Below are 27,149 nucleotides of genomic sequence, written 5' to 3' on the forward strand. Positions count from 1 at the left end.
TACAGAGATTTAAATTTTATTCATACATTTATTATTTACACAAGCTACCTCTATGAACTGCAAGAGACTGACCTTGACTCTCCTAGTTTTAAATAAGGTTACTAACCACCATGCACAATAGAACAGAGTTAATACTGTTAGTGTCATTGGTGGCACGAGTGTGCACCGCGGCAGTGAAACACCTTAACGATTCTACTTGGGAAAAGTATTTGTCCTGCTGCGCATGTGGTTCTTGGATGCTGCACTTGGCTGGAGCAGCTGGCGAGCCTGTGTCTGTATAGAACCATCCTGTTAATGCCATCACAGACCAGAAAAATGCCCACACGTGCAGGTAAGTAAAAAAAGTCTTTTTTATATATATATATAAAAAAAGCGCATTAATTCTGTTTATTGCACAAAGAAAGGAAGATTTAAACTAAACTAATACTGCAGGGTTATGTATCCCTTTCCTTTGTTCAAGCTGTTTAACAGGCAGACTATCAGTTGTAATTTTGCTGTGTACTAGCCAATAGATTCCAGCAACAAGGTGTAGTAATTCCACATGCCTAGGCTACTCTGGATGCAGCATGCTAGCCTTCCTGGGAAACAAAGCCATTGCGTGCCCATCCTCGGCAGCTGGGAGGAACAGTAAACCCAGGGAGAACTTGCCAACTCAGTATTTCCTCAGGTAGTAAAGGAGGTGCATTTTCTATTTCAGCCTCCACCCTGTACGCATGTTAGCTACATGAAGATAACCAACCTTGCCCCAGAAATGCAGAAGGTGAGGGGCAAGGATATTATTTTCAGAGGCAGCCCTCCTGGGAAGGGCAGCAGGACCCCCCCCAGCCCATACCTTCCTTGTGAAGGATTCCCCTCCACCCCATTTTTTATTCTTTTCGATACAGCCAAATCAGAGATCCCAGAGTGAAGCCAGCAGATGAACTGACACAGCCACAACACACAGCTACTGAAGAAGAATGAATGACCCGTTTTCCCTCGAGTATGCCCTCACCAAGCATGTGACCTTAAAAAAAAAAGCTGAAGAAACCTTATTTTTAAAAATGTCTCTCGTAGCAGAATTTAAAACTGTCATTGCCTTTACAACTAATTCAAACCCCACATGTAATTAAAATGAATTGGCATTTTCCCCATGGACAGTCATTAGTCGTAATGACTTTGTTTTGGTATTACAATATGCAAGAGCAGTCTTCCATTTTACCAGAAGACTGTAAAAGAAAGGTCAGGTTTCTTCAGCCATTCAAATAACTATTATGAAGCAAAATTACCAGAAAAAAGAGCTTGTTTACAGAAGAGGTGAAGGGTACATAAGAGATAAATAGCTTATAACTTGGGGTATTCACACTGCAGTGAAACAGTAGATAAATCCCCTTAGGTAAAACATGGAAGCTTTGCTCCTGTCAATGTAAACATTTTCAGTGTTGCAAGAAGCTGATACAGATATATGCTCTAGCTCCTACACACTTTCTAGCCTAGAGTCTCTGCTTTCTCTTTCCTCTCCAACCACACTGCAATTGGTGCCAATCAGGAAGTGAGATTGGGATAGTGATGTGTGGACCAAAGGCCACCTAGGACCACTGGGTAACGGGACGAGTTTTTACTGTACCGAGTAAAGACTGTCGTGATCAACTCCTGGCAACACAGATGCTACCTGACACACACACGAGGCTTTTCTTTGATTGGTATTTGTGTGGGATTGGCAAAAAAAAAAATCCCTTTTAGTTCAAGGGCATGGATTTTCTATCTTATTTGCACAACTCCATAATAAAAGCTGCTGTGGGGTCACTAGCATCAATGGGGAGATTTCTCTGGCCGCTATTCAAGATGGAACATCCCCGAGGTCTCATCCCTCCGAGCAATCTTCTGGTAGCTATTACCTCTCCCACTCATATTAGCCACAAAGAGCTACATCTGAAGAAGCCATCTGCAGAGTCAGGGGTTCAGAATTCTCCCACAATTAAAAATTCTTCTGTGCTTCCTTTTCAAGTAGAGTCATCCAACCCTTTATGTGGGTGCTCAGAGCTCGACTTGCAGAGCCTGTCCATGATCCCCTGCAGCATCGGTTGAACAATCCCCAAGAGAGGGCGCTGGGAGGAGTCTCCATCCCAGCAGGCTTCCATCAGCTGCCAGCACTCCTCATCGAACACTGGAAGTCGCTCCGGGCGAACTCCTGGAAAATGGAGAGGGACCTGCTTACCACCAGTACACCGCAGATCTCAGAGAAGCTTTTTCTGATGCTTATGGCTTTGGTGCAGGCTGAAGTCACCGAAGGGGACCATCTGGAGTCTACTGCTCTCGATAAAGGCTTACGTTTCAGCAGTGCTTCCGAGACATCTTTGGGAGCACTGCTGAAGTCACTCAGGAGATCATGCACACTTCCAGAGGATGGCCAACACATTTCGTTTCACCAGAGCCTCCTCTTTGCAACTATTTGGGAGCAGAATGAACACCCTCCCCTGTAAGGAGACCTCCCATTCCACCCGCACATAACAGTGCCTTTGGGAGCAAGTTCAACATCAGAACAAGCAGCAAGTCCAGCCTTCTGACCAAATACAGGACTCACTTATCTAAGTTAATCTTTTTCACATGAGAAGGGGAAAGTTTATATGGACAGGAGCTAAGAACACAAAGGAGCAGAGCATTCTGATACCATGACACAGCACGAAGGATTAAGCTACCCCAAAACACAGTTCTACGCTAAACCTAATGCAGGCATAGCAGTAAGTTTGTATTTTGGGGAACAACTATCAACAGTGTTTTACTCAGCATCCAGCTTCCTCAGCGTGCTGTGTATTTAGCATCTGAATGTACAGATCACCACGGCTTCCAGAAATTGCAAAGGATTAAACATTCTTTAGGGGATCATGCCTGGCTGGTTCTGGGGTCTGGTTTATATAATAAGTGTTGTGCTGCTTTGCAAGGTTTAAGCAGTGTGCTAGCACAGTTCCTGTGACACTATGGCAAACACACTGTTAACTGAAAGCCTTTTTTTTATCCCTGCTAATTTTAGTTTCAGCATAATGTGTCAAAGTTTAACTAGTTAAGTGTTACTCTTTAAACTGTCAAAGAAGCTATACGACTTGGGTTTTTACCTTTCAGTTACAACAGGATAAAACCGCATTTGTAGTCTCCTCAAATTTTACTTCTGCATAAATTATCAACAAACTGAGTTCAAATAAGCCATTTATACCTCTTCTAACGTTGTTCCAGAGGTGATCTTTGCTTGCACATCTCTCGAAAGCCTCTGGTAACTTCACATGTCCCGAACAAATGTACCAAAACAGAATGCCAAATGCATAAACATCCACTGAGTTATCATACTTTCCTGTGACAAAAATACATTCAATCAGCAGGGCAGGCAACATCTTTGTAACTGGAAACTGAGCAGTTTGAGAACTAATTTTGGTGTTCTGCTTCCTCAAATTAAAACCACAACTTCGTTGCCAGAAGGCAAGACTCGTGTGAAGCCTAGCAACACATCAGCAGTCATTGCCAAAGGTGGAGGGTTAAAAATTAAAGCCTTCCAGTTCTCAGAGGATTTATACACTTAATCTGTGCCAGCAGTTCCCAAGCTGAGGTTCATGGATCACTGCACAGGATAAGTGCAAAAGGGCTAAGGCAACGCTGGCCGCTAAGGGCAAGGTCTAGCCTGCTAGTCAACAATTTCACTGTTGGTAGCAAAAACCACCTGAATAATATTTGCCAAATTAAACACACCTAGGGTTGCTTCAGTTTGATGGCAATCTTGTCAAAGCAGGGACAGCATCTCAGATTGACCAAAAGGATTCTGACAGGTGGACCTCTTAAGCGTGACTGTAAGGTGCTTGCTCAGAAAAAAAAAAGCTTAGTGTGCCTGCCAGAAGCACAACACACAGTGAATTTCAACACACTCCACACGTTAGTAACAGCTTGGAAATTCCAGGATCCTTTCTGAAGTATTTGCCTATGAAAGCCAAGCATTTCCAGCTTCTTAACAACCAATAATTTAAATTGCGAATTGCAAGAGTATTAAGCACTTCAGCAAAGCTTACGAATCCCACAGTTCTCTTTCAAGCAAGCAAAGATTTTAAACTGACACTTAAAATACAGGAAAAAATATACAGCATGCATTGTAAGCAGGTAGTATTCCGTTTTTTGGGGGCTTTGTGTTTGTTCTTTTTATTATTTTTCCCTCGTAAGCAAGTTGAGATATTAATTCAAAGTAATGGCTTTCAAAATTCAAGCCAGAGCAGGACAGTAGTGGATTCAATAAACGAGCATACCTGTAAAGAGCTCAGGAGCCATATGAATGGGTGTGCCTACAATACTGCCAGACATCATGGCTTCTGGTTTGCAGAACCCCAAGTCAGTGATTTTGGCTCGATTCTTTTTGTCAAGCTGTAGAAGAATTCGTACACAGGCAGCTGATAACCATACTCCTCAGTTTTAGTATTGTTTTCCAGTATTAAGCTTTTAAACTGTTTAACATTTGAAGGGTTGGGCATTTGTTCTTGAGTAAGCTTCTGATTGTTCGACTGCTCTTGGACACGTACCTAGTTAAGCTCAGTAACAAGACATGCCTTCACTTGTCTTCTACATAGAAGGTGTGGTTGGGATTTAGTAGAACTGGGAACTGGAAGTCCTACTTGTAGCTCAAGCACTCTACCTGCAAGAGAAGAGTCACTCTACTGCTCCCTTTCCCCTAGGCTTTCTGCCTGAAAAATGAGTTAGGGAAACCTCAACTGCAAGGCTAGTCGTGACTACCAATACCACAAGTGAAAAGATCCTCTATGAATAAAGCTATAACTTCACTTAAAATATACTCCTCGCTCCCACTAAAAGGGCCTCATAAGACTCCAGGATTAGCCAGATGCAAAAGTTTTCCTTACCAAGACATTTTTAAGTTTGATATCCCGGTGCACAAGTCCTTGACTGTGAAGATAACGGATTCCTTCAACTACATCCAAGGCAATCTGCAATCGTGTTTCTAATTCTAGCCCAGCCTGAAGAATAAACAAACACAGGTTTAATTCCTACAAATGGAAGTAACTTTTTGGTGTTTTTGACTAAGAGTAAGCAAAATTAAGCAATTAAAGCTTTGTTTTACAGAAAAACAGATACTTAGATGTGGAATTTTTTTTAACATATATATAAAAAAGTGTATACACACATACAGATTGTTACCTTTAGTCCTGTATAGAGGTCTCTGTGCAACCGTTCCATTATCAGTAAGACAGCAATGCTGGAGCCTCCTCCATAGCCATAATCTATCACAGAACCGTGGAGATGTACAAGGCGCTCATGTGTCTGCAGAGACCTGGAGAGAGTTCAGCACAGAAAGCTGGTCATTTTTCTATCCTTCCCAACAGGCCAAGCCTCACCTTGTAAAGGAAAAACTCCCAACAGCTGCAGCTTTAGCCCAAGAGTAAGATACACCTGTACCAGGTGCCGTACAGTAAAAATTCACAGCACCCCCCCAGGGTGTCATTACAGCATACAGCTGTCTGATCCAATTAAACTCAAGAAAGCCTAATAAAGTTTAGAGTATTTTTTTTTTTTTTGGTACTATATTTCAGCTGTCTGTACTGCAGCACCTGCCTGCAGCTGTTTACCAAAACCAAGCTGGTTTCTGCACTGCAGACCCATCATTTTCCTCTGTCAATTCAGACAGAACAATGACCGATTGGGAGAGGAGGGATGATTCAACACCAAAAATAAGGTGAGAAGGACTGTTTACTATCATGCCCTATTAATTCTAATTTACTGTTCTGGTTTCAGCTGGAATAGAGTTAATTTTCTTCTTAGTAGCTGGTGCAGTGCTGTGGTTTGGATTTGGTGTGAGAACAATGCCAATAGCAGACTGATGGTTTTAGTTGTTGCTAGGTAATGTTTACACTAAGTCGAGGACTTTTTAGTTTCTCAGGCCTTGCCAGCAAGAAGGCTGGAGGGACACAAGAAATTGGGAGAGGACGCAGCCAGGACAGCTGATCTGAACTAGCCAGGAGAGGTATTCCATACCATGGGATGGCATGCTCAGTACACAAACTGGGGGGGGCTGACCGGGGCCTGCAGATCATTGCTCTGGAACTGGCTGGGTATCAGCCAGCAGGTGGTGAGCAATTGTATTACGCATCACTTGTTTTCTTTCCTCCCTTCCCTTCAAATTTTATTCCTCTCCCCTTCTCCTTTTTCATTATAACTGCTATTATCACTATTATTATTGTTCTTTCAGGTTTATTTTATTTATCAAGTTGTTCTGATATCAACCCCCGAGTTTTACATTCCTTTCCAATTCTCCTCCCCATCCCTCTGGGTGATGAGGGAGTGAGTGAGTGGCTGCGTGGTACTTAGTTACCAGCTGGGACTAAACCATGACATTCATGCTGCAGAATAGCAAGCATCTGAACAGCACAGACACCAGAGAATCAGAGTAAGACAGGAACATCTGCCTGCTATTCCGTGCCTGTCAGATTTCTGCAGCGGCACTGGCAACCTGTCTTGCTTTTGTAAGCAAGAAGTTGCAGTTAGCATTACATGAGGTCAAGTCACCGACTGCAGAGTAGAACTAGAGCAAGCAAAGTTCTGCCTATGCAAACAGCGTTTATTTGCAGCGGTGAAGCTGAAGAGATCCACATGGAACAAGAAAAGCGCTTACAATACACATACCTCATATAGTGAAACTCAAGTGCAAGGTCATTCCAGTGCTTCTCATCTGGAGGAACAACAGATTTCAGTGCACATGGGAAATGCCCTCCCCAGCTGTCACACAGATAGACCACGCCATACTGTCCTCGGCCCAGCTCACGGCCCAACTTTGGTTTGCCTGCAAGGCACAACATCCATTTAGTCAGACATTAAAACATGTTTATTTCTTCCTGTACACTATCAGGCTGGCAGCCCAGAGCTTTTCACAGGCCAGCAGCTGCACAATTCGAGGTACTCAGTATGCATCAGATGGAGGCTCACTGAAGTAGCTGAGTGAAAAGCAAAACACCCCTCCCACTCCTTTACACCCACTGACTGCTTCAGAAGGAGGGAGCAGAACACAATAAAGAGAACATCGAGCACAATGCTCACCATGTAACAGCACATCCTGCAGGGACCTGCTCTCCAGCGAGAGTCGTGCTAGTCGAGGAGCATGATCCTTCCGCACCTTCAGCCATAGGTCTTCTGTTTTCTCCAGCCTGCCAGAATGGCCATCTTCTAACTACAAGAGATTTCACATATATACACCATAATCCTGCCTGGTTTGAAGCTCTAGTTGTAATGAGGTTGAAGGTCCTTACACAATTGAGTAGAGATCCTACTTAAAGCATGCCTAGTTTAAAAACAGGACCTCATAATTAGGGCATTCACATCAGCTCTGCCACCTCCACCTACAGAATGGCAGCATTAACTGCACGAGCTGCTCTTCTAGCTATCCCTGCAGTTAAAAATTCTTTTTCCATTAAGTGCCAAGGTACAAAATAAGACCTCCTTAACAGCTGCACATGCTCACCTGGCGCAGAGAAGCTGCAAAAGCCTCATGGGAACTGTTTAGCCTGGTCCGGAACTGGCTGCAGATGCTCTTGGCTAACTTGGATGCACTGAGGCTCTCGATAGCATCCTGAGCAACTTTCCTCTTCCAGTCACTGGTGATGGCAGGTGGGCTGACCCATGTAATCCGCTGGATTATCTAGTAAAACAGGAAACAGAATTAAGGCACTAGCACTAAAAGCAGCAAAGGGTCAGTCAGTTTACTCAGACTGGTTAGACACCTTGTAATAATGCACCATCTTCACATAGAATTGGGCTAAATAATTACCTTACAGTAACTAATAACAATTTAATTGCTATCACAATATTGTTGTACACACACACAATAAGAGGTTTCATTTTTCTAACTATCTGCTCAGTTCATTCCTACAAGCCAGCCATCCTTTCACATCTGACCCAGAACGTACGTAGCTAGACAGCCACCACAAGGAAAACCACACAGTTGCGGTGCAGCTTGGAGGCTGAAAGAACAGGCAGCATGAGCAGTAACCCAGAGATGTTCCTAAACTGGTGAAAGCTACAGTGAAGCAGCTTTTTGCTGGATGGACTGGCTGTTAAGGTGCAGAAATCCTAGGTGTCACTATGTGCCACTTCCCTTAGTTTGCTGGGTGATCAAGGTGCCCTGCCCTACCCTACCCTTCATTACAAGCCACAGCGATCCAGCTGCTGCACACCCAGTCTGGATCCTTCCCCCAGGCTGAAGGAGGAACCTGAAGGTTTGTTACCACTCAGTCTGCACTGCATCTATTTGGGAAAAAACTCATACTCCTCTCGCCCATCCATACAAGGAATCTCAACAGGGAGAAGGCAGTAAAGGTCATCAACAGCTCAGAGCAGGAACTTGAGAAAGATGAATGCTTTAACAGTCAGAAATTTAAAACAAAAGACCTGAGGAAATCTGGTCTGCTCTGGAGGAAGAAGAGTGAATTGACCTGAATCAAAATATGTTGCAAAACAAACAAAAAGAACCATAAGAAACCCCCAAACCCAAATAAATAACCAGTTACCCAAAACATAAACAGCAAGAGTTTCAAAATGTTGATCATCATTCCTTTGCGGTTTCAGAACAGAAAGAAAACACTGAAGAGCTATTTGCTTTAAATTAAATGTTGGTACCACCAGGAATAAACCATACACACAGCCTCAGTGCTGAGTGAGGAAGCAACAGCTTTCTAATGCATGTGCCCAGAGTCAAAATTTAGAGAGCAGCTGTGAGTATTCACATTATTTTTGGCTTTAAAAACACTTCACTATACAGTGACACGTAATAGAAATAAATGACAAAGATGCCCATACCTGTTTGATCTGTTCCCACAGCATCCTGGTTACTGTTGAGCCAGAGTGGAAAGTAACTTCAACATGATATGCTGCATTTAGTATCTGGAAAGCAGGGGAAAGATGAAACTATGGGAACTTGACAAGTTATAGTCACTATAGAATTTACTAGACCCTCTGAAAATGAAAAACGGGCACCACACAGGACACTCCATGATTCGCTTGGCTCAATTCATTTATTGTGTTAAGCTCATAGAGGTTTCTAGGCTGTAATTGACTATTATATACAGATTTAGGAAAGGTAGGTACTAGGCCTTTAAGTGACTGTTCCCCTGTTTTAGCACCCCCCCTTAATGACACCAGATCCACCCATACTCCAGAGCTGTGTTCCTCTAATTTCACTGAGCATCTCAGTCTCCTACCACCCTTGTTGGATCAGGATAAAGGCAATTATTAAGAATATTCTAGACAGCCATTTAAGCCACCATACCTGTTTGAGATAATTGCTTGTGATGTGTACAGAAGCATCCTTTGACTTCTCCAAACTCCTTGCAGGATGTACTGAAACCTCCCAAGACTCCTCCAGGCTCTTCAGACATCTCTCCAGAGTCCCTACAAAGCTCTCGCGCAGATAGTCCACTGAACTAATTAACTTGTTGGCAACTGCTTGGTTTAATCTAGAAATAATCAGTTCCTGAATTTGCTTAATACAACACTTGATGTCCTTGGAACTAACAGGTTCCCCATTCTCAGGAATTATGATATCTGTACAAAAGAAAAGAAAGAGGAGTGTTTTGTATTCAATATATCATTGTTGCAAAGAACAGCTACCAAGAGCCGCTTGGAGTGTTTTGCAAAGGAGCTGCAGCACAGCCCCAGTCCGGCCAGCTTCTCCTCCAAATGTTCTTTCACTATTTTGCTCCTTCAGAGGTTCGTTACTTCAGGCCCAGATGATATAAACTGATACCAACAGTGTTTCTAAAGTCATACAAAAAACCCTCGCCGGTCTGCAAGTCTAATGCTACAAAATCCCAGTTTTACATGAGGTCCCAAACCCAGTCCTACTTGGGGATCTTAAGTAGTTTGGTATTCTGTGATAGAAGGTACTAAAGCATTAGAGTAGCTCCAGGAACACACAACACCTGGTTACTCCAATTCCAGGGAAGCTAGAAATCACATCTGAACAAAGTGGAAAATAATCTGATGTTTGCTTCTATTTGCTGCTGTTTGCATTCACAGGATACTCTGCTCTTAACGCCTGATGGACTCTATACAATCACTGAGTAGCTCCTACAGGTTTACAGTGGTACAGTGGTGCCAAGTCAACTATCATCTCAAAAATTCGAGGGCCAAAGCACAAAGCTGACTGAAGTACAGACCAGGAAATTCTTCCAGGTCACGCTGTGATCCACAAACACTGCTGAATGATGAACATTATGAAGAAAGTGCTATAACAGCCACAGTGGTTACATGAAATTTTTTTCCAGGTACCTCGAGAAGGTTGATTACCACTTGGCATTTTCAAACAAACACTAGGCAACCACTGCTCACGTACTGTAACCACTCTGAGCAATACTACATTACTACCAGAAGATGAAGACCTTGTCTCTGGATTTTGGCCAACAACAGTCTAGCCTACTTAAAACAAATCCACCGATCAGCAGATGGCATTAGCTCCTCAAAATAACACCTTCCTTCTTTTAGGATATTACTTCAAAAGATGCTACACTAAGTGTATTTGCTGTGCAAGTAAACATACACACATTTCCTGCAGGTGTTTTATCTTGTGCTGCCCCTAAACATACTCCTGCGCATACAGAATCCTGAACTCAGACACTGCAGCGCTCCAAGTAAAGAGTGGCACAGAGAGAATACAGGAATTACCTATCCTGACAATGAAGCAATAGCAGCCCTGAACAGGTGGAATTAACACTTGCTACACTGTTAGCATATGCTAGTTTGTTGGGGTTTTCTGCAGCATGCAAATAGGTTATGTTGCAACATAACCAAGTTCTTTATGTGCACTACATTTTGTACAGGCACTACAAAGCAAACATCTCAAGAAAGACCTTACCCATTTCCCACCTGCAGAAGCAAAAAGATCCAGATCCCAACATACAGGATTAAACATAATCCATCATTTCTCCACTTCATCCCAGGAAATAACACTCCAGTTTGAAATTGAGAGGAAGTCAGTCGAGACACGAAATTGTCTAGTTTTGGCCCTTCTCATGCCTCAGAAAAGCACTCAATTCACAAAAAATAATTTCTTCTAAACCAACAGTAATTTCTGATTTTATTTTAAATAGAAAAATCTATCCCAAACAGCCCAGCGAACTGCATTTCCTGAGAATGGAAATTACTGTTACAGTAAACCTCTGCTTAGCAAGCAGAGGAGAAAACAGCTGTGGAGTATCAACCTACAAATCTTCACTTTGATGTTTATGACAGACCTTGTATTCCTGCAGCCAAAATTTGGATAGCCTCTCACCCTTCGCAGTTACACATCATTCCACACACTTCCAGCTTGTGTGTTCCTAAAGTTCTGGTATACTAGAAGATGTAGTGAGAATTCTTACATTTCCCACTAAAAACCAACATACTAAATGCAAGCGTAGGCTCAGGAGCACTATGTTGATTAATTTTTTTTTTTTTAAAGGAGAATCTTACCTCCCCAGAAGGATTTCATTTTAGGAGGTTCTGTACCCAGAAGTCTTACGCAAACATCTCTCAAAGAAGTAGAGCAGAAAGTACAAATCAAGCCTTCATCACTAAAACTCAAAGAGCTTTTTTTCTTAGAACAGATCTATTCCCAAGTCTCAACACACCTACTGAGGCAAAGCTGAGAGAGTTTTCTTCAGCAGAACAGGGCATTAAAGCAGAGAGGTAAAATACCCTGACACAGGACTGTGCAGTAAGCTCTGGGGGCAAAAAAAAAAAAGCTTCTGATTTATAAGAAACCACAACATAAGGTCTTCAGGCCTCTCATTTAAGGATAGTGCTTTTTACCCCAGGAGGTACTACAGAAAAACCCTTTGTTTATTAGTTCTGAATTTTCTTGCAAAGTCAGTTGTCTAGACTGCCATTCAACCATCCCTTAGCAGATGGCAAACGTTACTCTGTCACTCTCCTTTAAAGACCCTAACTTCTTTTTTCCCGTGACTCTCCTGCCAGTACTTACCTTTGAATTCCATATTAGCAGCATCCTCCAAGAGCTCCTCTTTCATATTGCCAAGAGTCTCTATGATCATGTCCTTCATCTCCTCTTGTTTGCGGTTGGCAATGTTCATCAGAGACTCATAGAGCTCATTCTCCTTCTTACGGGTATACTCCAGCCTCTTGGGGGTGATTTGCAGGTCTCGCTGCATGTCGAAAGCCTGATTGATGAATATGTTCAGGCAGCGGCAGTGCACCTCATTTAAACTGGTAGCTGCTTCCACAAGATGCTTCTGAAGCACCTGCCTGGAAAAAGTGCTTAGGAGACGGAGCTTCTCAAACTGCTCCACCAGCATGCTCTGGGCATCAGCATCAGGAGCAGGTGCCCCGCAGCTGCAGTGGTTGGTGCTCAGGTATTCCAAGTCCATCAGCTGGCAGTAAAGGGAGGACTTTTCATTATCAGGTTTTTTGGGAGAGATCAGGTCAACCCCAGACTCTGGCACTTTGAAGAAGAAAATGGGCAAAGCGAATTTCTCTTTGATTTCGCGCAGTTCATTCTCATCCGATGAGGAAAGTTCAGCCTCACTGATGGCAAAGATGACAACAGGCAACACTTGGTTCACGTAGTCTCCCAAGGTGGCTTCAGCAGACTGGAATCCACGACATGGTGCTACTACAACATCCACTTCCTGGCAAGTGAGGTAGTAAAAAAATATATTAGTACAGATCCTTTTAAAAATTGATATATGCAAAAATGCACTGTAATTCATTCACAACATGCAAAACCATAAGTGTTCAAACCCTTTAGAACAGTTATGGAATCTCACACGCAGCATCACACTTTAGCATAGAGCCTACCTGCAGGGCTGATGACACCAGCCCTCTCGCAGGGATGCAGCCAGACATGGATTAGTGCCCGCTGACTCCAGCACTCTTATTTTGCACCAAGTGCCTTTGAGTTTTAGCCTGGTTCAGAACACGACTTGGAACAAGTTTCCTAGGGAAGTGCTACTGCTGAGTAGCTGTCGTTCTCCAGCTTACAGCTGCCCCATTTTGCAACAACCCTTCCCATGGACGTTTACTAGATCTGCAGCTCTTGGAGGAGATATCCATGCTGTTGGCTTTCAGTGTAATCTACAATGGTTGAAAGTACTACGCTACCCACTACTGCCAAGACAAAGGCAGCACAGTAACAGATTCCAAAGAGTTCACAGTCAAAGGACAGATGAGGAAGAACAGATGGTTGTGCCAAGCTTAGTTATGACTTCCTTCAAATTCAAGCAAAAGCTAAGAGATTTGTTTCATTTACTTATTTCCTCACTGCACAGTTTCACTGCTTCGGTCATTTGCTCCCACTGACATCACTTCTTAGTAACGCTACTAAAAAGGGTCAGTCCTGAAACCTGCTGCCTTCCTTTCCAAGGAGACAAGATTCACCTTTGGACATGCAAGTTTTAGAACTGCATGTAGCACTCTATTAAAATAAGGAAATAAGATGTCAAAGGTTTTGAACTGAAAAAGAGAATTTAAGTGCCATCTTCCCAACTCACACCAGAGGGTGATAATTAAGAATTCTTCAATTATTTTTCTCCATCAGAAAAATGGAAGACTTGACCACATCTCCCAACCACTCTCAGAGCTAAGGGGAAGTCGTTACCACCATGGGACTCCCCGGCGCTGAACTCCGACCTGCCTGATGCACAGGAGGTTGAGCAGAATGGGATGTGCAGTGCTGCAATATTCACCAGGACAGATGACTCACGCCAGCGACTGTAAACAAAGGAGGAAGCCAGTGCTGTCTCTAGGAGACAGGGAGAAAACCAACACAGACAACCGAACACAGCATGAGCAACTGGTCCTTCTGTTTCCATAGAGGCCTCTCAGGCTTTCCAAAGAGCATTAGCACATTTCTTGCCCACCGCTGCCTTTTTTTTTTTTTAATAAAAAAAGTGACCTACAGAAGTTTAAGCACCATCTATGCAGCTTCATACTATTAGGGATCAGGTCTTCCTATATGGGGAATACCTATGACTCACTCTGGATTCCTAACATTTTTAAGCTGGTTCTCACAAGGTCACACCGCTATAAACACACTTGAACATTTCTGACAGAGCTGTAAGCATGAAATTGCTGTCAAGTAACTTCATTCCTTTCTTCCTTCACTAAAAGACCCTTTTTAAAATATCAAAGCTTCCCACTTAGCAATCTGAACATCAGGTACACATATCAGAGTTACAGCTCTTCTACTTAAAATACGATGCACAGGTGCTGTCAACAGCAATACAAAAAAGGCAGTTTAAAGAGAATACCATGCAGACACACAACGTACTCATCTATGGATTCAGAGTTACAATGCCAGGATGGCCACTGCATCCCGTATCCAGAAGAAAAATTAAAATCAAGGATCAAGTAGGTCTTGACCTACAGTAAGACAAGTGGAGTCTCACTAAATGCACCCAGGGACCACTGAAGTGTGCCATTCTACCAAGTCAACAGATAATTCCTCATTTCCAAATCAGTCAAAAACTATTTATTTGCTACATCCCAAGAGGACCTTGTCCTATTTTGCTAGGCTTCGAGCAGTTTAATCACTGTTTGCTTATTTAACTGAGGTGCTGGGAAGCTAACCCAATTTATTCAGATTTTTACCCAAACTCCTACCAAGCAGATTAAGACTGAAGGCCCAGCTCAGTCTTTTTCTAAGCCAATTTTAATACTCTACCTTCCAAGAATAGTCTGTGAATCACTGAAGTCTGACAGTTACTGTGTTTGTTACATATGTGAGCTAATTTCATTGCCTCCCTACTAATCTGAGGTACATATATACCCCTAGATTCTACTTGATTTTTTTTTTTAATTATTATTTTACACACACTCCCCCCCAGTTTTTCCAAAACCTTGCTGGTTTCTTCTGTTTTCATGGGGATCAGAGTCAGAAATTCAGTAACCCTTATCTAGAGAGAATCCCAGGTAAGAAACCTGAACTACATCTCTGATCTCCAGCAAACGCGGCTGTCCTTTACCGACCATAAGTGCTTTGATTTTGTGCAATGACTTTGACCCCCACTTCATCAGGGAATCATTTTACCTTGGCTGGAAGGGCCAGCCCAAGAAAGCCTTTGAGATGTACACACGCAGCACGGTCTGGGAAGCAAAGCTCTTTTTCTAACCATGAACTCTTCCCCTGTGAAAGGTATATCACTAAGCCAGCAAAACTAGAAATAGAGAACAGCTTTCACATGGGTGGAAGAATAATTTCATGGTGCTAGCACTTTCAGTATCTTCTACCCTCAGTTATGCCAGCATAAAGGCCAGATGACAATGACTTCAGGTATTTGATGCACCTCAGCATACCCCGAAGTGAACTGATGCTATGTGGAGGGGAAAGCATCTCAATCCATGGGAAAGCTTTTCAGTATTCTATATCAGTGCCACAACCAAACATTAAAAACACTCACGAAAGTGATCAGGGCACATTCTTCCAAATTTTAAGCAGGAGGTACATTAAAATAACCACCCAATAGGTACTTAACCACATTCTTTGCTACTTGCAACAACTACTAATTCATATGACCTGAATCACTGCTATAGCACCTGAAGACAACAATAAACCCAAACTACTTCAATTCTTCTGTTAGAGCTCATAGAACCATCTCGTATTTCTTCATTCACTTGAATGAAATGAGAATTTTCCTCTCCCTACAAGCCTTGGCTAAAACTTTTCAGCCCGAGACTCAAAGTCGCATGAAGCATAAAGCAACACAAAGGCTTGAAAAAGGAAACTTTCAGCCCTGCTGCCCTCCTCCCATTCAGCTGTACCATCCAGATGAAAACCAATACTTCAGAGAAGTCCACTTTGGCTTCCAGGGACAACTGATAAGATTTAGGGAAAGAGCCAACTGTTTACTCCCACTATAAATCTAATAATCCATCTGGCTAGATGGATTATTCCCCATGACCTAGATGCATTCCTGTGCACAGTGATCCCCAAGGAATACAGCAGCTTTGCCAAAGTTTCTCCTTCCCTGATATTTTGCATTTTAAAATAATGAAGTAAGTTCACATACCTATTACCACAAGGTAGTGTTCTCATGGCAGCCAACCATTCAAATGAAATTTTTGGCTTCCTCCTCCTCACCCCCTTTTCTGTGAAACAAGTCTTGATTAAGAATCACTCAGTAACACAAAAAACCAAGCATGGTTCCATCCTGCATATCAGACTAAAAAAATAAAAAAAAACACCTCAGGGTGCTCCACAGGCAGTTTTCAGTGTTAAAAAGTGGTATATTCTATACTTCTATTGAATTAATCTCCAAGTAAAAGAAGTAGTTTAGTTAATATTTAGATACTGTTGAACTTACAAATAACTTGGCCTTTCTTTACTGGAGTAAAGGCTAATGAGTTTGGATTTAGCAAACAAGTACCTGCACCAAGAAGCATGATTCAGCATGAAGTGCTTGCACAAGACAGCAGCATGTAATTTAGGTGGCCAAGCCAGCCTGTGCAATTAAGTCTCTTGTTAAGAGATGCTCTCAGGCTTAAAAAGCTGCACAGCATTCCCCACATCCTGAAATCACTGACAGCTCCTTTGATGGCAGCCCACTGGCAGATAAGTGTCTGACTGTAGGGAATAAATATGATTTCCAACAGAAATCCTTTTCATCTCCCATAACTGTTCAAGTCCACAATAAGAAGCCGCAAATGTTTTTTCAAACACTAGGAGTGTCTTGAGTATCTAGAATGTAAGGTTATCATGAAACACAGTACTAAATTAAGCACTGGGCTGTTGGGAGAAAAACAGATCAAAATACAGGGATTCTAGGTAACAGACTGATTTTCCTCCCCCTCTGCCCAAAATGTGCTGAGCTCCTCCAAATTATTTGGTTCCTGGGCAAATCTAAATCCTTAAGGTTTGTACTGAGTATCACATTATCATCAAGCACGCAATTGCTGTTAGACCTCTAATTTTGTTTCACAAGTTCAGAAAAAGCAGAAAATCCTTCAGAGTAGTTCCACAGACATGCAACTTTGGACGATGTTCAAAACCACTCGTCCGTTACCGCTCCAGATAGATACTCCATTAGTTACAGACACAGCGTCCATGACTTGCAAATAAACTTTGCTGTCTTGGTGTATGCTGAGCAGAGCTGGAGAACGCACATCAGTTAGAAGGGTGGAAGAAGACCTACAGGGGTCTCAACAGGAGATCACACTCCTGTAATTTAAGGGGAAGCTGTCCCTAGCCAAGCTGCCTGCTAAAATGCATTATGTTCTCCTATCAGCCTTAAAAAAAAAATATTGCTCTTCTTTTAGCTCCATGAATTCATGTAAGGAATCCTTTGAATCAATCTGAAGCTAGCTGTGATTCACCCTCCCTCTCCTTCTATTGGAAGAGCCTTTTATTTCACCAACCCTTTTCAAATTAATCTGAGTAGCTGTTTTCATCTAAGTGTCCTAAATATAACCAAAGCTAGACAGAGAGATCTTTGTCACGCACGTGAGAAATCTGAAAGAGGGCTGTAAACTGCAGTGTGTCTGAACTGCCCCATATAAAAATGTAACCGAGTAAAATAAATGTAAAGCTAAATACTCTTTTATGCATAGCAAGGCAGGATTTTAAAAGCAGAAAATCCAGAACAGGCATTTCCTTCGCAGCACCAGCGGCTGATCCGGTGCTCATTGGGAAAGGAGTGGATGCCCCACATACAGTTTATACAAACATGGCCCTTCTGTTCTCTTTCAGTGGGCACTGGAAGCCACGAATGCACTACAACAGCGCTGCCTTGGCTGACCTCAATTAGGCTTCCATTTAGCTACAGACTAGGTTGGTAAAACTTACTTCACACTGATGAAGGTAGACTGGGTCTCCATTTTCTGCCTATTTACAATCATGTCTTGATTCTTAAGTCCAGAAAAAAATTAGCTTGCTATTTTTTTGTTCAGCTGTGAAGCTCATACTCTTACTCATGTGAAAACAGATCATATTCTTTGCACTTAAGCAATTTATATTTAAGAATTATCTATTCCAGATACCTGACTGCCAAACAACGCTGCAGAAGTACTATACTGCAATAACAAAGGCTCAATATAAGTTATGAAATGCAATGAAAGCTTATGGAAACTATAAAAAGCTATGAAATACAGCCCTCACCTTTACAGATAACTGCTAAACACCAAACGGCAACTCACAGAACAGGAACACATTTTATGGACAACTAAAAAGAAAGTCACAAAGCAAGATACCACCAATTTTAGAAACAGCACCAAGAACAGACTCTCACCTTCTTGTTCTTAACACCTTCACTTTCCACTGACACCACAGAAAAATAAAAAAGTCACCCTCAAATGAAGTCAGGTCATTTCATCAGATGTTGGAATTCAGAAGTTTTATTTTCTGACAAGCTCTTCAGGATGAAGATAAAGTGCATATCCTTGTACGACAGCTTCTAGCTACTATCAGACAGCAAAGCTAACTCTGAATGACCTTGAAACTGGAGTAAAATTTTCAAAAACACCTGGAATTACATCTGAGTAAGCATGGCTCCTGAGATGGATGGCAACTAGTATCACAGAGGAACGACAATGCTAAAAGTCAACATTGAAACGTAAGACCAGACTTCTAGATTCTCAAAAAAAGTTCCTATGCTTGAGAGTCTACACCATTAGCTTTATTAGGGACTATAAACATGACATCTTAAGTTCACCACAATGATGGTACATGGACACCTAGTTACCTTTAGTAGTGAGTATGGCAGCATGACCTCCAGCTCTGCTATCCGGTGAGCAGGATCTTCACTGTCCCCGTGAATTTCTAAGTCTTCCTCTGGTATTGTGTCCCAGTGCCTTCGGTGGGCTGCCATCATATGGACCAGTTCGTACTGCTCAGGCAGCGCTAGGCTAACCCGTGTTTGTGTCCCGTGCGTGAAACGGATCCGTCGCCTCTTACAATTCTCCTCATTGCTGATTTTGGTGGTAGGGAGCAGCTTCTCACCCAGCAGTATGTTGAGTAACTGGCATTTGGCATTACAGTTCTGGCCAAGAATCAGAAGGCAAGGGTGCCAGCTCACAGTCCGCTGGAGATGCTCTTCCTCATGGCGGGGGAAGGAAATGAAATTCTGCCCTGAAATTGAGGACAGACTGCATTAGAACAGGTTGGCTGAACAATAAGTCTTGTATCTCTAAGCCAGCTGAACGCAGAAGTTCAGCCATTGCTGCCCCGCAGCCCGCCAAGAAGCCCACATAGCTCCAAGAATTTGCTTATGTATCCTGAAACTAGTGTCAGCAACTCAGCATTTCTACTGCACCAACACAGAGGTCCACAGTAGGTTGATTATCAAAAAGCCATTAAGACAATCTGTTACTGTTCTCCCCACCTATTTCACTGGGAAATATTTACACAGAGCTCTCTTCAGCAGGTTGATGGAAGGCTAATGGTAGGTCCTAAAAGTCAAAAGGAAAGAGCTGTCAAGCTTGAAACAACCGAAGGGCTAATTTTGCCTTGGGTTGGAACAGTGGCCCAATGCGTCACCAAGGCTAACCCTTCCCAAGTTTTGATGACTTGGCTGTACAGAACGTTCTTGTCACATATCAGAATAAATTCAGTCTACTATGAATCCGTGACAGTTCCACCCACGCACTTAAAAATGTCAAATACTTTGCATCTACCAAATCCCAAGAGTATTACTGCACAAGCTTGTTGACCAAAGTCTAGGATGACTGACACGAAAGTAGCAAAACCTCCTTTCCAGCCCCAGGGAAAGGTATTCTTGCAAAATTGCTTCTCCACGTGAAGCAGATGACAAGATGAAGTTTGCTGAGACACGGTAGCAGAACTAACAGCCTCTGCCAGCAATTCCCTACGACAGAGACACAATCACAGCACCTAAAGAAACTGTCACACTTTCACCAGCCTGGATAGAGCTGAGCCCAAGGGAAGACACTCCTTGCTAGCAGCCAGAAGGTTCCTAGCGCAGCCTAAAACACAGTGAGAAACAGCTTCACTCCTTCGATCGCACTAACAGCACACATCTTTCCTAACCTATATAGCTGAACTAAATAGGATCCGTTTCCCAGATATTCTTATTAATTTTAAGAGTAAGATTTAAGCTGCAAAAGGAAATTCCTCAACATCTGGATCTTCTTCAGAGTAGCAGGACTCCCTGTAATCATGCTCCTTACCCATCTTCCATCTGAAGCATTCGTTGTACCATCCCACTAACCAGGCCCTCCCAATTCTTAGTCCATGATGCTGCAACTCCTTGCATTTGCCTTACTACATTAATTCAATCTCAGTACTGAATTTAGCTTCTGTATTCTTTTACAAATCCTAAATACAGCTTTTCCCACACTCTGTCATCTAAGCTGAAGTCTAAGAAGCTTTGTGTTACCTTATGCATAGCAACAGAATAATTCTGGTAGTACAACAAAAAAAAAAATGGAGACAAACAAATTCCCCATCTGTTGCACTTCAGTACAATCCCCTGGAGTACAAAACAGCTCAGGTTCCACCACAGCCGGAGCTAGCCCATGTTCCCAGATCCAAAGGCAGACGGCACCCAGGAATAACGTGATAAATGGAGACACCAGTCCTCAGAAGAATTGCCAAATCTGAAAGCTATAAACGAGTACAATTGCCCTGATATCAGGCAAACTGACAAGAACAATAGTTTAAAGACAGGCTCAAATACAATCCAGCAGAGAAGCAGTGATTTTGTTGGGGAAGGTTTCACCAGGGCTATTAAAATTCTCTTAATGACTCTTGTTCTGGCATCCAAAATTGTTTCAGCATTTCAAGCCCTAAGAAAACAAGATACTTTCATATACGAGATGAACCTCAACACTACTAACCAAATTAAAGGTAACACAACAGCTATTCTAGTCCTTATTCTGATAGCATGCCGTTCCTCTATTTTAATTAAAATCATTCAAACTGGGAGCAACACCATGTGTAGTTGGCTGTGTCTTAGACCCAGTTTAAGGCTTTTTTAACATATTACCTAAGATTTACCTTGCCTTCAAACATGCAGTCTGGAAAGAAGACTGCTGGAGGAGTTCTCTCCATCAGAGGAGTCCTTCCATCTCACGCAACACTACAAAGAAACCCTCTCAGTGCTGACCTCCGGCACCTCTGCCCCACACAGCCCCAGACACTGACACCCATAAACCAACAGTTTGGAAAAGCTGGAGGGTGACATCACTTCTTGAAGTGTGACTCTTCATAACTGTTTCTTAAACAAGCCTTTCAAGACCCGCAGTCACAGCAGAGCGGCCACATCAAATGACTGAAGCGCAGAATCTGACTAGCAGCTCACAAACGATAAAAATCAGCAAAACACCACAAATGGCACATTTAAGCCTCTGTCTACAAGATAAATAATTTCTTTGATCTTGTTATGTCTATGAAACTTCAACTGGAATTCAAGCTCGCTTTTCAGCTACCAAGCATGAAAAAAGCAATTTGTGGAGTGGTGTACAGGCCACAAAGTCTTCTCTGCACAGGCTTTTGAAAAAGGCAGACTGCAACCCTCTCCCTGTTACGGCTGGCCTCTCTATTTACGGGTACTTCATGCCAGCACAAAATGACTGAAATGCAGCAGCTCAGCTGAAATATTAAAGCACCGAATAGATCTACAAATATTGCATCTTTAAAAACGCCTTTCATCTTTTTATGCACACTACCTCCTTGGGATCAGTATTTATTCAACAAGTTTACTACAAGCGTTATCCGTCATGAAGCAGTTACATTTAACGTTATTTAACATTATGTCACACTGCGATATTCCATGTACATGAAGTACAAACCTGGGACCAGCACCAAAATTCAGCCATATCACAACTAACCCAGCGTACCATCAATGCACCCAGGTCACAGCAACGGTTTCAACCCTGTGTATATCATCTATCACTGGATCCCTTAGAGTGACCTCAATGTCCCAAACCTCAAGCGAGTTGCAAAGAGATGGAGCTACTGCTCGTATTCTGCGCTGCAGAACGTAAATTACTATCTCTGCACATCAGAATAAGACACAGGGCAAAAATACTCATACAGTACTTAACAGGTGATGCCACTAACGTGAACATGAAGAATTCAAGTTGAGAGGAATATGACTTCCTGCAGTACCTAAAAAAAGTACATTTAGAACTTGCTTACTGATGAGATATAGCAACATTCCTGTACCTATATGAGCAGCTCCTGTTTGTGACAGGACTTTTGCCAAAGATTTTAGCTGGTGCTATGTCCTGTACCCATAGACTGTATCATTTGGAGACATGTGATAAACACTTCAAAAAAATGGCTGCAGGGAGAGTCCTTAAGCATGTGCATCCTATTAAGCATCTTTTGATAAAAGGAGGCCTGTCCAAGAACAAGGACGTCTCTCACCAAGGCTCATGTCAAAATTCAAACACTTGGCAGAAGAACCTTAGGTTAAATTTACAGAATCTAGAGAAGCCTTAAGCGTTTACTCATCCCCTTTCCAAGGAAGGCCAACTACACTTCCAGTCTCATCCTTCTGTTCCATTTTCCATAATACATGCAGACAACAGTGCCTAAATAAGGCCAGACCCTCATACTTCTTATTACAAATACCAATACCTTCCATAGAAATCCTTACTGTGGTGCTGGCAATGACCTGCAGCGTGCTTTGGCCACTACAAGACTTAAGATCAACCGTTATATAAATCAAGTTTTAGTTCCACCCCAGCACACACCTATCAGCACAATGGTGTTAATTCCAGGAGAACACATGCAACTAATCAATATACCAACACAAGCAGTTCCTCCAGGAGCAGCTGTTACATCCTTAGCAGCTCCCAGGCTGCAGAACCAAAAGCTTCATCTTCTGCTTAACTTGAAGCTTGTTAGCAAGTGCCTCCTCCCATCTGTTTGAGGAGTTGTTTCACAAGGACCTTCCCAACCACCTCCCCACACATTATCTAGTCTTAAAACCCATCTTCTTACGTTGACGTACCTTAGAGCACAATAGGAGCCCTAACCATTGAAGGATCACAGCAATATGGGCAGAGCAGTCACATTTTAACTAGGATATATACCCTCAGTCAATACAGCGTCAGGATGAAAACGCTCCCAAACCCTCTGGTTAATACACTCATCCCCTACAAAACACATTTATGTATGGAGTCATTAGGCTACCAAGCCCAGGGCTTTACCCCCAGCACACCCTCATTAAGATAACACCACATCTGCTGACCAAAGCTCTGGAGATGCTGTGAATATCTGTGCAAGAGGTACAGCTCAGTTTACAGAAATCTCTGAAATAAGGCAAAAGAAATATCAAAAAACCTCCAGTTCCTAGGTCAAAGAGTTCAAATTTTTTCAAGCACAGAATGAAGAAAACTACAATTAGTAGAAAGCATGGTTGCTGGGGTTTTTTCCTTTACACATTTTAGTGAAATCTGCTACTGAGTCCTTAATACTTTCTTTTCACAGGAAGTCAGTACAAAACAAGCTAGCTAACAGCACCAAGAAGCTGCTGGACCTGCGCAGGCTAAAGGTACAGGATTGTCACAAGACTTTTAACAAATCATTCTTAAAAGCCTATTCATGACAAAGCAGACTAAGAGAACAGACAGTATTTTGTTGAGTGCTTCAGAAACGCAGATAGTACAAACAAGACTTTCTCCCCTCATAAACAGTAGCCTGAAGGCAATCATTTTTTTCCATTTAATTTATTTTCCTTCTCTTACTATGAGGTGTAAGTCCTGGTACTAAGGCCACAGAGGGAACATTTGGTCAACAGCAACCCTTTATTGACAAATCTTGCCTGCCATTCTCCTAAGCAGAGGAGGGTGGGATGTAAAAGCAAGTATACATTTGCTCCTTCAAGTGCTCAACCCTGACTGACACAGCTTACCTGAAAGGTCAGCTGCTACTACTCAGCTTAGCAAACAGTTAGGATCTGGTCTTGGACAGAGTAACCCAGTCTGCTTTAGGTTGCTTGAGTTGTGTCGATCTGAAGAGCAGTTACCTTTCTCTGTTGTTACACGAGCTTCACAGGTGTCCCAAAAGCAAACCTCTTCACATTTGTTTTGTTTCCAAGACATCTGAATTTACTTTCACAGTTTATTTTTCCACTTCAACCATAGGCAGTAAGTATCCTGTCCGTATCACTTCGCAGTTCCTTTGTATTTCACAAGACATTAGCATTCATGCTTCAGCACACTGCAGAGCATATCAAGAAGTCTGCAGAACTGTTTGGTCAAAATTCCTCTCACTTTGACACCACCTGTAGGGCAGATTCTATGAAAAAGTGGTTCTGAAGTCAGTGAGAACCGTGCTCCTTAAAGCCTCTGACTTTAACGTAAACTTAACTGTTAAACCTAAAATAGTTTCCCCTTGTTACACAGGGGGGAAAAAGCTTTATTACCAGCCACTGAGTTTCAGAGAGTACTGGAAACGCATAATACATCTAACATTTTACAGAAGCAAGCAGCTCTGTCCAATGGTGATTATTCAGGCACAAAGGTAACAAGCAACACCGAGGCTCTGGGTTTCAGGCAAAGGCTTGTGTCTTCCCATATCTTCAAAAAATAATAATCATTGATTCACAGTTATTTTGCACTTAGCTTGTTGAAGAAAACTGCCAGCCTTTTTTTTTTTTTTTACCAATTCCTGCTCTTCATCCCCCCCATTCCTCTTTCCGCACTCCCCTCCAGACTGCCACCATAACCTCCCACTTTCTAACACGGCACAGCTTGACTAACTTGCTCCGTGCCCCACCTGAGACGTGTCACCGCTTCACCAGTTTGCAAGCTACTGATTTAAGTTTTATTTGTAAGAACAGCAGATGTTATACAACCTCTGCAGTCCGAAATCCTGAACCAAGAGTCTACACTGTTATTAGTGTTTAGATGAACAAGCTCTAAAGCAGCCAGCCTTTCCTTCAAGCCCTGATACTTAAGTGCCAGCTGGTAACACATTTAGCAGTAAAGTCAAACTGGGTCAAGGTGTTTGAAGAAACAAAACCGAAAAACAAAACAAAACAAAGAAAAAAGGTTACAGGTGCTCTGTATTAGAAACAATAGGCAAGATATTTGGTCAAATCTGTATCCTTTGTTAGGAGTATTTAATTAATGATGCGCACATGCCTACCAAGCCCTACAAGCAGACTTTTAAAGACAACTGCTATTTGACTAGCAATGTTTTGCAAGAAGTAACCAAACAGAAGAGCAACTCCAGTGGGGCGCTACCATTCGAACACCATTGAGACCTGCAGAGAATGAGTGAAAACAACTGGTTCCTGCTTTTTGAAGTGACAGAAAGATGGAAACAGAGACATTGTGCTTTTACAACACTACTCAGTTCTATTCTGACGGTTTACATGGATGGGGTGGGTTGATCTTGGCTGGATGCCAGGCACCCACCAAGATGCTCTTTCACCCTGCTCCTCAGAAGGGCGTGGGGGGGGGAGAACATAAGATGGGAAAAAACCTCATGGGTCCAGATAAAGGCAGTTTAACAAAGCAAGGGCCATGCACAGGAAGCAAAGGAAAATGGAAGATTTATTCTCCACATCAGCAGCCACTTCCCGGGAAGTAAGGCTTCAACACACGTAGCGATTGCTCCAGAAGACAAATATCATAACAAATGCCCCCCCTCCTCCTTTCTCTTAGCTTTTATTGCTGAGCAGATATCATATGGTTAGTTGGGGCCAGCTGTCCTGGCTACATCCCCTCTCAAGATCTTACCCACCCCCAGTTTACTGGGGAGGAGGGAATGTTGGAGACACAGCCTTGATGCCGTGTGAGCACCTCTCAGCAGTAGCCTAGGTGTGTTATCAACACCCTTCTAGCTAACAATACAAAGCACGGCACTACTAGGCCTGCTGCGGGGAAATTTAACTCCATTTCAGCCGGACCAAACACAGCAGAACACTTTTTTTTTATACACATTCTGCCAGAAGAGCCCAACAATACTTCAATTTTCAAAACAATTGTAAGCTTAAGACAAGCATAGACAAGCATCTTGGACAAGTAGCCAACAGAGATGACTCATGAGCCATTTGGTAATGAATAAAGATCTTTATAAATATTTGATGTCACGCTAAAGTCTTCTCACAAGACAGTCTCATGGAAAGACAAAGTTCTGCACGTGGCAGGAGGGCTCCCACCAGCAGTGACGTCTGTCAGCAGTGACAGATGAGGGCACAGCCGATGAATGAGGCCCATCTCTAACCCCCAGAGCCCCACCACAGGCACACCAGCCCCACACCACACACCCCTCCCCAGATGCTGCATCCCCCTAAACCCCACCCTGCGGGGGGCTGGGAGCCTCAGGGTGGGGGCTTGGGAGATGGGTAGAGGGGCCCAACAGCCCCCATCACCCACTCACCCCCTGGCACTTCGCCCCACAAAGGCACCCCAGCTCCCCCCCTATGCACACCCCCACCCTGCAGCCCACCCAACCCCCCATTACAGCCCCTCCAGCCTCTCAACAGCAACCCCTCACCCCCCCAGCTGCACCCCTCACTCTCCACAGCCCACCCCTCACCTCCCACCTGCACCCCAACCCCCATAAGCCGCCACCCTCGCTGCCCACAGCTCACCCCACAGCCCTCCCCCCACCAGAGCCCCCCGTTTCCCCCACATACCCCCTAACCACAGGCCTCCCCGCCCACCGCAGGCCCTGCCCGAGCCCCCCCGTCCCTCTCTCACCGCCGGGCGCGGGGCTGTCCCGGGGGGCCCCGTCCCCAGCCCCAGCGGGGAGGCCCTCGCCAGCGGCCGCCGAGGTGAAGGGGTGCCCGTGGGAGTACTTGACGTCGCGGAAGAACTTCTTGGTCTCGCGTAGGTTGTGCTGCAGCCGCGCCAGGTGCCGGTTGTAGTGGCCGAAGGAACGACACAGTTCGCGGATCACCCCGCCGGGACCCCGCCACGAAGGGGCCCCTTCGCCCTCCATGGCCTCCGGGTCCGTTCCGCTATCCCCTCCCCACCGCGGGGGACACTCAGCCCCTGCCAGGCTGCCGCTCCCGGTCTCTCCGCCCTCCCGGAGGGAAGGGCGCACCCCCGGCGGCCCGGCTTTCCTCCTTTCTCCCCCCCCCACCCCTCCCGCCTCCCCTACCCCCGCCGCCACCTTCCTCCTTAGGGGCAGCGCCTCAGCAAGCCGCGCTGCGCGCTGCGCGGAACCTTTATCGGGGCGCCGCGGGGCAAAGGGGAGGCGGGCGGGAGGACCCCGGCAGCGGGGCATGCCG

The 27,149-nt window shown here is 43.7% G+C and overlaps 1 protein-coding gene across 2 annotated transcripts; it reads right to left on the bottom strand.

The window, feature by feature from the left end:
• DSTYK (dual serine/threonine and tyrosine protein kinase) lies at positions 1–26,986 on the bottom strand. 2 transcript variants are annotated; one of them, XM_037410343.1, is made up of 13 exons: positions 26,617–26,986; positions 18,678–19,063; positions 11,969–12,632; positions 9,278–9,552; positions 8,809–8,892; positions 7,475–7,651; positions 7,054–7,183; positions 6,643–6,799; positions 5,161–5,293; positions 4,866–4,979; positions 4,260–4,374; positions 3,188–3,322; positions 1–2,167 (listed from the first exon to the last, which is right to left on the bottom strand). In XM_037410343.1, the coding sequence occupies exons 1-13, from the start codon at positions 26,855–26,857 to the stop codon at positions 1,980–1,982; spliced, it is 2,799 nt and encodes a 932-aa protein (XP_037266240.1). In that variant the 5' UTR covers positions 26,858–26,986; the 3' UTR covers positions 1–1,979. The 2 variants fall into 2 exon arrangements, with proteins under 2 accessions (XP_037266240.1, XP_037266241.1); XM_037410344.1 differs by lacking the exons at positions 1–2,167; positions 3,188–3,322; positions 4,260–4,374 and adding an exon at positions 4,381–4,642.
• Between the last annotated feature and the right edge of the window lie 163 nt (positions 26,987–27,149).

This window comes from Falco rusticolus, chromosome 17 (assembly GCF_015220075.1).
Source record: "Falco rusticolus isolate bFalRus1 chromosome 17, bFalRus1.pri, whole genome shotgun sequence".
In the NCBI taxonomy this organism is placed as follows: Eukaryota; Metazoa; Chordata; class Aves; order Falconiformes; family Falconidae; genus Falco; species Falco rusticolus.

Excerpts from the sequence above, each read along its gene's own strand:
- DSTYK (XM_037410343.1), bottom strand. The coding sequence starts at position 26,857 with ATGGAGGGCGAAGGGGCCCCTTCGTGGCGGGGTCCCGGCGGGGTGATC. Across the intron at positions 19,064-26,616 it reads GGACAGCCCCGCGCCCGGCG|GGCAGAATTTCATTTCCTTC; the intron begins GTGAGAGAGGGA and ends CCTCAATTTCAG. Across the intron at positions 6,800-7,053 it reads GCAGGATGTGCTGTTACATG|GCAAACCAAAGTTGGGCCGT; the intron begins GTGAGCATTGTG and ends TGTGCCTTGCAG.